Consider the following 10,740-nt stretch of genomic DNA (forward strand, 5'->3'; position numbering starts at 1 on the left):
ATGACAAAACTATTAGAAGTAATGAGATTCGATTAAGTTAGCAGATTTTAAAATAAATATAAAATATAAAACTAGATAGTTCTCTGTAATAAATAATATAAGCAGGAAATAACTCATTACAATGAAAATATAAAATGTCCAGGAATAAATATTTAAAATCTAACTGAGGAAAACTACAGAATTTTGTTGAGCAATATAACAGAAGAGCTGAATTCATGGAGATATATGCCATATTCCCAGAAAGGGCAAACTAAATAGGATAATAAATTTTAATTATTATACAGATTCATTTGTAAGTTTAATGTCATTTCAATAAAAGTTTCAATAGTTTTCTGGGGGGTCAGGTTCAGGAAAATGACACTACTTTTAATTTGTAAAAACAAATGGATAACTTTATGCTTTAAAGAAGAAAAAAGATTATATTTAACTATTTGCTTATCTACACAGAATCTCTCTAGAAGTATACATAGGAAACTGCTTATATTGTTTTGCTTCCAGGGAGGGGAACTGGATGATTAAAGAGTTTGGCAGGGTGGGAGATTCTTCATTGGATATTGTTTTACACCTTGAACATGTATTAATGTGTATCTTCCAAAAGCAAAAATAAATAAACAAAAAAAAAGGAAACAAAAAATGAATAAGAATATCCAATGAAATTGGGGGAAAAAAGAGTACTGAGGGAGTTTTTCTCTATCAAATCGTAAAACATGATAAAACTATTAAATTTTAAAAAATGAGATTCTGCCTCAAAACCAGATAGATTCCCAGAACCATGTAGAGAGCCCAGAAACCTGCCTGGCACCAGCATGGACAGTGAAAGCTAACAGGTAGACTGGCTTTTGGGCAAAAGGAAGAGTTTTATCTGGAAGGACAGAACACCAGTAACAGAGGACAGGCAAAGTAGAATTAGTCCAAGTTGTGTGAGCTTTCCTGGAGAATTCATTTCCTTCTGATGTGGTTTTCCTGCCCAGGAAAATTGTGCCCCTTCCAATTTCCACAAAAAACAGTGGTGCTATGCCATGTATTCATTACTAAGGAGGAGCCAGCTTAAAGGGTAAGATGTTCTCTTGACCTGGGAAGACCAGCTGTCCATGTGACCTTATGTGAGTCATTTATAAGAATCACTGGCACTCACAGAGTGATTCCTCTGGGCCATGCCTAGTTCCAACTGCTTTGTATGTATTCATTAAATTTTTAGAACAATCCTTGTTATAACCATCTTTACAACAATCCTATAACCACCACTGGCACTCACTGAATGATTACTACGAGCCAGGAATGGTTGCAGGGGCTTTGTATGTATTCATTAATTCAATCTAGATAAGCAATCCTCTGTAGTAGCTTCATCTTAGTTTACAAGGTAGGAAAGTGAGCTGTAGAGATGTTAAACAGCTGGGTCACACAGTAAGTCGTGGCACTGGCCTTGACCTGTTCAGTTTGGCTCCAGGGGCCATTACAGCATTACATGGTATCCCCATCAATACCTCTAGGTTTCAGTCTTCACAGATAAAAAGTGAGGGAGTTGGATTACAGACTGAGGTTCCTTCCAGTTCCAAAATACGACTGTTCTAAGTCAAAACACTTCCAGGATCCATCCTGAAATTGATTTCTGCTCTGACTACCTGAAACCAGATGCCTGTGAGCCCATCCTGACGCCTCTCTATAGTTACTGGTCATGCTGAGTCAGCCAAGTTGTAGCCAAAACTCTAGAACACCATTTTTTAATAGCACTAAGTAATCAGAAGGATAAAAGTGTCAATTCAGATGAATTTCAGGTGTACCTGTCACAGTTCTTAAAAAGAAGTTTAAAAAAACAAAACAAAACAGCAGACTGTGTTCTGATTTATTATGGTGAGTTAAAGAACAAAGAAATGGTCTCAAGGTTATTCACAATCAAACCACAGGATATCGATGTCCAAATAATTCTTTTTTTCTTTCTATCTAATGCTGTTTATGTGTGACCTTGTTTTCAGGGCTGGGCTCCCTGAACTGTGTTTTGGAGAAACATCAACAGGTTGCTGCAGAGAACAAATGTGCTGAGTAGGAATATGATGAAGAACTTGGCTTCTGAAGCTTCTGTGATGGAACCCAAGCCTTGACCTTGCAAATACCCAGCTTCTATCACATCAGCTCCACAGGTCACATTTCTGTGTCACCCCAATCTTTTAGCTGTGGACTCCTCTCCCAAGATGCTGGTGCCCTTCTCTGCTCCCAAGGCAGCCTGCCATGGAGACTGAATCCATCGCTACCCTGGAAAAGGTCAGGCTGTCACAATGAGCAGTACCCACTGAGAGCTCATTGCAACTGGACGTTCATCGTGGGTTAGCCACTTCAGGGCTGTCAGCTCCCACCAGTCCCACTTGAGGTGCCACTACCTTTCTTTTCCTATTTGCGCTAAGAGTCACGAAGTGGTGGATGGGGTGGGCTATCAGAGACCACAAAGTCTAACTTTGTGGTGAAGGGGAGTGTGAGTAGGGCTTGGGTTTCAGAAGCTGGAGTTAAAATGGCAGCTTTGCCCTTGGCCTATGTGGTGCTGGCCAAGTCGTGTAACCTCAGACAACCAAAGATGGAACATATCTCATAGGCTGTGTTGAGGTTCAAGTGACGTAACAGGAGTAAAGAGTTTAGCACAGCACCTAGCACATGAGAGCTGCTTAATTAACCAGTTATTGCTCTTCTTCTGATTAATGATGCTGATTGATATTCTTGGCCTGATCTCCTTTATCTCCCATTGGAAGCTACTTCCCAGCCCCAGCAGGGAGGGTGAGTTACTATGAGTCCATCTTGGTGGCTGAGAAGCTGAGGACAGGCTGGGCTCACAGACCGAAGAACAGAGCCATTCACTAGCTATATAACATTCATATGGCTAGAATACAACACTTTTTATGCTGAAATCCTTTTTGTATTGCTTGACTATTTTGAAGAAGGTCGTATTAATTTTATAATAGGAAAAAAATCCCAGTATATTAAGAAAAAAAAAACATTGTAAGAACTGGTTGATATGTAGTAGTGCAAGACCTGTCACTTCAAATTACCATTTAAAAAGATTTAAATGATATTGTGATAACCTGAGATGGAGACATCACCCTGTGGTACTTTGGCTGGGAATGCATCATCTAAAACTAGTCATGAGGGAGCATCAGACAAACCCAGAAAGAGGAACTCAGTATTAAAAAAGAGAGAGAGACTGTAATTTCAAAATGTCAGTGTCATAAAAGACAAAGGAAGAGTGCAGAAATGTTCCAGAAGAAAGGAAACACAAGACACATGACAACTAAATGTAATACCTAATCCTAGACTGGATCAAGTACGGGAGGAAATGCTATGAAAGATGTTACTGGCTCACTAGACAAAATTGGAATGCAGACAGATTACAGTATACACACACATATGCATATATATACATAGAGGGAGGCGGAGAGAGGCAGAGACAGGGAGATGTGGGACAGGGAGAGACAGAGAAGAAAGCCAACAATAAAGCAAGTGGGGCAAAATGTTAATGTTAGGTGAATCTGTGTAAGAGACACAAGTGTTCTTTATACTATTTTTACAACATTTCCTTAAGTTTGAAATTATTTTCAAACAAAAAGTTAAAAAAGAATTAGAATGCTATTAAATATTGTACATGTATATTTTAAAATTCTGAGGAACATTTAGAAATAGAAATATTTCCTGTGTAAAAGGACAGTCTTCCCTTTTCCTCCTCCCCAACAGACTCAATAAAACAAGATCATGGATGAGTCAGTGACATTTTTAAGTTTTACAAAGAGAAAACAAACTAGGGGCTCCTGGGTGGCTCAGTCGTCAAGCGTCTGCCTTCAGCTCAGGTCATAATCCCAGGGTCCTGGGATGGAGCCCCGCATCTGGCTCCCTGCGCAGCAGGAAGCCTGCTTCTCCCTCTCCCACTCCTCCTGCTTGTATTCCCTCTCTCGCTGTGTCTCTGTCAAATAAATAAATAAAATCTTAAAAAAAAAAAGAAAAGAAACCAAGGCCCTTATTAAACACACAACTCTATTAGTTGAAAGCTAATAAGTATTAGGTAAAACCACCATGATTTTAAGAGATAAATCAAAAAAGCTGAGATGTAGATCATTCTTCAACAAGTGGATTCTCAGAATCAGCCAACACTGCCCTGCCTGATAGACAGGCTTCCTGATAGAAGTGCTAAGCATGACTCCTGGTTGGATGTGGTCTTTCTGCAAGATGGTATCTGTACACATCTTCTACACCAGTCTTGCATGCACGTGCGTCTAGAACCTCACCTTCTCACCTTGTGTCATATTTGGGGATAGGTGAGATGTTTGTTTCGTACATGTTTGGTAATAACAATAGCTACATGTGTAGAAATTTTTTTTTCAGATTCCGTTAAAATATCCTTGCATCCAAATGGTTGCATTAAAGAGAAAATACATGAATATCAATTTACTCAACACAGTTAATAATTGTTAAAGAAATGTGGAGTTAATGAATAGAGATGGCAGGAGAAGCTCAGTGTGGTGGCCTAGCTGACTTCTGAAAAAGGGGCTGAATAGCGGATTTGCCTTCTGAAATTGATCTGGCTATGTTGTGGGACATAACGTCAGGGTTGACACAGACCTAAGGGACCTGGTGTACCTCCATTCCCTCGGGCTACCACTCCTGGATCCTCCTTGGGATGCATCCTACGGCAGGAGGCCCCATTCCCCAGGACAGTAGGGCTGTCCTCTGGAGAAGAATAGTGACAATGACACCACTCTCCTAATCCCCAACCTGCTGAATCACTTGCATTTTCATGGCTCTCTAAGGCTGTGAATGGTAATTGTTTGGATAAGATTTGTCAAGGGCTTCCCTCCAGCTAGGCTCACAAGAGGAGCCAGGAGTGGACTGGTTTGTCACAACCTTTCCCAGGAGTTGGTTGATGGGAAGGAGTTTTCCTGTGCCAAAGAGACAGCAAGGAAGCAAGTAAGGGCAGGCTTCCAGCAAACCTGTTTGACTAAACTTGGTCTTGAGTGGGCAATAACACTGGAAGAAGAATTCTCTCATCTCTCATTTTCCCTCTGCTCCTCTTCCTTCACCAAAAGAGAAGGCTAATCATTTCCCAGAGGCCACAGATTATTCTGCTTCTAAACCTGTGGATTGATGATTTACCAGCTAATCTTCCTTTATCTGGACCATCAGTCTGAAAATTAATCACAGCATTCTCCTCAGTGTTCTGGGTTTTAGTCTAGGCACCCACTCAAGGTTTTTGAACCTAAAATCATCATGTGAGCCCAAATCATTCCCTCTCTGTCTTGTCTCCTTTGCCTGGCTTTTCTCTGCTCTCTACCCAAACCCCTTTGAAAATTTGCTTACACTTCCTTTGGAGGCATCTGGATGTCACACAGAATTTTCACTTTTGCTTTTTCAGCAAAGTGCAAATCTGTACACTCTAAATTCTTTTTGTTTAGCATTCCCATTTTGGATGAAAAGTTGGACATTAAAACCATCACATCTGTGTGTGGGAGCTTTAAAAATCCACAACACAATGGAAGAACAGCTTGATTGTGAAAATACTGCTTCATTAATTTGAATTTTCATTAATCTCTACTTCTTCATTAAAATGTATGGCCGATGAAGGAAGAGTACTGTCTAGATCAGACATGGGTTTTGAAGTCAAGCAGATTTATGCTTGAATCTCAGCGTTGCCATTTTATCTGTCGTAACCTTGGGTCAGTCATAACCTTTTAAAATTTCCTCATGGGTAAAAGGGGGGGAATAATAGTGGGGCAGATATGAGGGTTAAATGAGCTAGTCTACGCCCAGGTGGCACACGGCCTGGCTCTGCTAAGTGCTCAATGAACATTTGTTCTTTTCAAATGTAATCTATGTAAAGTACCTGCAGAGTCTGCACCAAAGAGATGCCCTTTTCACCTTCCCTCCCAAATGCCAAATTTCCCTCTAGTTTCAGTAAGAATGGATTTGTACCAAAACCCCAGTCACGATACTTTCTGACAAGGGACTTGAGATTTGGTATCTTTTCATGCCATGTAGCAGGCTGAATGGTGGCCCTGAAGATATGTCCACGCCCTAATCTCCGGAACCTGTTCATTTTACTGTATATGGCAAAAGGGTGGATATCACCTTATATGTCAAAAGATGTGAGCAAGTTAAGGCTGTTGAGAGTAGAAGTTTATCCTGGATTATATGGGTGGCCCTCAGTGTAATCCATGCACTGGTACTATGAGAGAGAGAGAGTTCTAAGCCAGATGCTAACAAGAGAGACACACGCAGAGGACAAGGCCATGTGAAGACGGGGCACAGGCTGGAGTGGAGGCCACAAGCAGCCAGAAGCTGGAAAAAGCAAGGAAGGATTCTTCCCTGGAGAGTGCAGAAGGAGCAAGCCGAAGTTTTGATTTCATACTTCCGGCCTCCAGAACTGTGAGACAATGCCTTTCTGTTGTTTTAAGCCACCCAACCTCTGGTGCTTTGTCAGGCAGCCCTAGGACCCTACTGCAGTGGTTGAATCTGCACCGGAGGGCCTTGCCCTCCTCATATTGTCTCAGCACCTCTACCAGTGAAAAGCCTGTGGGGTGGGCCCCAACCCCCTCAGGTGCCCACAAACACACTGCTCATCAAACACGTTACCTCCCAGGCCCTGGGTGGGGCCGGGTGTAGGCAAGACCCTTGGGAACGCTTGTCCAGCTCCCATTCTCTCTCTGAGGCCTCAGGTTCCTCCTTCAGGCATCGCAGACCTTTTCCTTCCACAATTACGGACAAAGCTTACAAATGCAAATCTCTTCAGTTATATAACATCTCTACCGCAGTAGGAACCTTTGTGTTCTGTAGTAAATGATTTTACTACAGGTCCTTTCCTGCATGTGGGCTTTGAGAGGGAAGACAGCCAGGAAGAGCACGTGGGACCAGAAGCGATGTTGCTATGGTGAAAGCAAAAAGCACAAAGCAGGAGTGCGGAGCTCTGAAGACCCAGGCTTCCTGTGCCACAATTTCACAAAGCAAGCCAGAAACCCGGCTCTCATTCCTTTGGCCAGTCAGAGAACCAGATCTTTAAGCCTCCCAGCAGCCCTGCCCCTGCACATTTTTCAGACCCAGAGATCAGTCTGCCCAGGTGCATGCAAATGGGAAGAAAACTGAGACAGAACATGGGCAACTGCCATCTGTCCGTACGCCCCTAGCATAAGGATGCCTTGTTACCTCTACCAAAGAGAAATAGAGAAAAATGCCATTGGAGGGATTCAGACTTAGCACATCCACATCATTTGAGCCCTGAAGGTCATTCTGTGTCATATTTTTCGAGTGCTAACCATTCTCTGGGAACCCATAAACCAGAGCAGCCTGAGCCCTACCACCACCCCATAGTAGCTACTGGGGCCAGAGACCACCCATGAAGAGAAATTTCTCATTGTTCTATTGTCTGGATAGTGAACACCTGGGGCTCAGTCCCCTCTATTACTCATTAGCTGGGGGTCTTAGTACAAACAGGGCCCACCTTTTAACCTCTCTGTGCTTTACTCTTTCCATTGGAGATGTTAGGGGGATGGGTTGGATGAGTGGTTCTCAATCTTTGTGGTACATGAGATCTTCCTGGGGAGCTTTTGTTAGGCCACACCCCACACCAATTAAACTGGAGATCTAGGCATCAGCATTTTCAAAACCTGTCCACGTGATTCTCATGTGTGGCTAAGTTTGAGAACCTGTGGATTACATGACTTCTAAGATCCTTCCAGATAGCATGTCTTTCCTCAACATCTGCATCTACCAGAATTTTGATTTTCTAAATATTCAGAATTCATGGAGAGCCCTCAAATAAAGCCCACATTCAACTTATAGAGAGAAAGTCACTTTGCCATGGTTTGCCCAACAACACAATATTGGTATTTAAAATCTATATAATGGTCTAAACCATTATGGCCTTTCATGCTTTTAAGAGGGTGGAAGGGTTAATGTGATAACAGAACTATTCAGGTATCATTTAATTTATTATTCTAGGGGACTGCTCTGAATGGTACCCTGGAGTTCTGAAAAAATATTAAAGTTTTCTAGTCAACTAGTATTAACCAAACTCTCATTTGTTCTGAGGACTGCTAAATTCAAGCTGGAGATAGAGAAGTGAAGAGCCTTTCACGTTTGAGGAACTCACGGTCCAAGGTAGTAATAATTATAATGGCAACAATAATAACAAAAGCAACCACAATTTTAAGGTACTTATGGCACATTAGGCAATGGGACTGGTGCTTTTTACAAATTATTTTATATTCTCACAACAACCTTGCTAGGCCAGCATTATTTCCTCCATTTTATTGCTGAGGAAAATAAGGCCCAGAGAGGTTAGGTAACTTGCAAAGGTCACACAGTTAAGAAGTTGATCTGCCATCCCAGCTTATGCTATTTCCACCATACCGCAGCATCTCTAGAAAGAAAGGATTGAGAACTAGATGTAGAGCTGTCAGGGAGAAGGTTAACTTCGATGAGGGAGAGTCAGGACTGGGGTGGAGGAAATGCTGTGAATTGCTCACATGAAAGGTGCTATAAGAAAATAAATATTACAAATTAATATGTTAACTAGTTACGTTTTAGGCTCAGTCCTGTAAGGAGACACAACCCTAGAACATGAGGAATTCTTTATGAAGGGCCAGCTCTTCGCAGTCAGTTCCAGCTTCCTTAAATTAGTCTTACAAAATAAGCCCACTATGCTCCTCTTTGGATTGCATAGCTCAGCAATGTCATTTTTTAGCCAGTATTAGGTCTTTGGATTTAGCCATATTTTCACTTTTCCTGATTGTCTTCAGTGATATAAGACGTATGCAAGGGAGAGGATAGTTGTGGGCACGGCCATGACAGTCACTTTCTCTATGGTGTTCATCATCCAATGCAGTGTGAACCAGCACATTCTGAAGGTGCACACACACACACACACACGATTCAAAATGAGGTAAGGAGTGGAGATCAATCTGTGTGTGTGTCTAAATGTAAAGCTAATATTTGAGAAAGCACTGAACTAAAATAATTCACCCATGAAACCAGATGTAGCTTGAAGAATAGTAAACACAGTATGGCCTAAAGCAGGAAAAGGGAAAAAGAAGCAATGAATTTTCTTAATGAGGCTTTCACAAATCACCATTTTCATGTTGTACCCCAAACAAGGAAATGATCAAAGAACTTGAGGATCCTGAAGAATACTCACAGGTAACAGAAAGTGGTTTAGATAACAGATTATTTTTTAAAATATTCTAAAAAAATATCTATGACATTTACAGAGTGGAAATTTCCTGTGCATAGAAAAGGTGCATCATTGCACAAAGATATTATGTATACACACATGTAAACACTTCATATGCAAAATGTATATGGCTGAATACATGGTTTTTATGAGGATGGGTTGATTCCACAGCAATCTTTTCATGTGGAAAATGACCTCCACTCTGCAAATTATGAGTAAGAAAGATATATCCCGTCATTACAAATAATAACATAGTAATAAGTCATACCACAACCCTGGATGAGATAATATATCAACTACAGAGTAAATCTAGGTTAACATCTATTCCTAAAAGGGAATCAAGAAGTATTTATGAAACTGGAGCAATGAGATACTGGGTTAATAGACTGAAAAGAGATACGTGATTTATTCTTCTTATATTACTTCCTATAACATTTTTTGAGAAGATTTGAAAAAAATCAAATGAGAATAAAGATGATCGTATCTGAAATAGCTGGTGTGCTCGAAACCCAATTTTTAAAATTTGTAGATCAGAATATTTTAACAAGACAAACAGACCAGAAGCTTATTTTTCCCTTCCAAATGCTTATCAAATAAGAAGCGAACATTTAGAACAGGTTTTCTATCTGAAATCCTCTTTTCTCTCTCTCTCTCCTCTCTCTCACCCTCTCTCTCACACACACACACTACTCTCTTTCCTCTTAGAATTGCAAAATCTCAACTACTGAACTAAAGATGCAAAGAACCAAAGGATGTATGAAAACAGCGTTTTTACCTTTTTGCTGATCAAACACAGATGGAGTGCTGAAATCCATGGTTGCCTGTCTCATCATTCACCATCAGAATGGCAAAAAGCATCCAGGTTTCTAGACAGGAAAAAAACACCACCTCACATGTTACAGTCAACACATCAGTCAGATACAGCATCAGTCGCCAAGACCTCTGAGAATTAAATGTGCATTAGAGCTGCAGGTTGTTGTCAAGGCAAATGATGGTAATAAGTAAATGTTATTCCTACAATACCTGCCAGAAAAAAGAGTTACTTCTTAATGGTTCCATTCGTCAGCTAAGCTTGTGGGTAATTATCATACACTGTCCGACCCCCAACAAATAAACAAAAAAGCTCAAACTCAAAAAAACACCATTTGCAGGGGGCCACCTGCCTTGGATCAGAGCCAGGAAAACACTGGAGGTCACGGAGCTTCAGGAGCTGGAATGTTGCTTTAAACCAAAAGAAATCTCAATGGGTGAGTGAGGATTCACAGGGCCAGACGGAGCATGTGCAAAGCTGCCAATGCAGTTGGATTCAGCTGTGTTCTTGGTGGAGTGCGAGCTGCATTTGGGTCATGTGAGCGGAGAGTGCCATCTCAATGGACTAGGACGTAAATAGTGTAGCAGGAAGCTGCTGGCCATGTGCGGTATGGAGTGATTACCCGTTTGCCTAGCTCATCTGCAGTGTCCCCCTTCAGCTAGCTTCCTTCTCCAAATGACAGGGAGGATAAGGGGAAGCAAGTGGCATTTTGAAAGGTTAGATTTCAAGGCTC

The 10,740-nt window shown here is 41.3% G+C and overlaps 1 protein-coding gene across 1 annotated transcript in view; it reads right to left on the reverse strand.

Moving 5' to 3' along the window:
- The window catches only part of ANKRD55 (ankyrin repeat domain 55), an 88,630-nt gene extending 78,601 nt beyond the window's left edge, over positions 1-10,029 (reverse strand). Inside the window, exon 1 of the mRNA XM_021702013.1 lies at positions 9,972-10,029. Within this exon, the coding sequence (XP_021557688.1) occupies positions 9,972-10,029 (58 nt within the window). The remainder of the gene's footprint in view (positions 1-9,971) is intronic.
- Between the last annotated feature and the right edge of the window lie 711 nt (positions 10,030-10,740).

The sequence above is a fragment of the Neomonachus schauinslandi genome, chromosome 7 (genome assembly GCF_002201575.2).
Source record: "Neomonachus schauinslandi chromosome 7, ASM220157v2, whole genome shotgun sequence".
In the NCBI taxonomy this organism is placed as follows: Eukaryota; Metazoa; Chordata; class Mammalia; order Carnivora; family Phocidae; genus Neomonachus; species Neomonachus schauinslandi.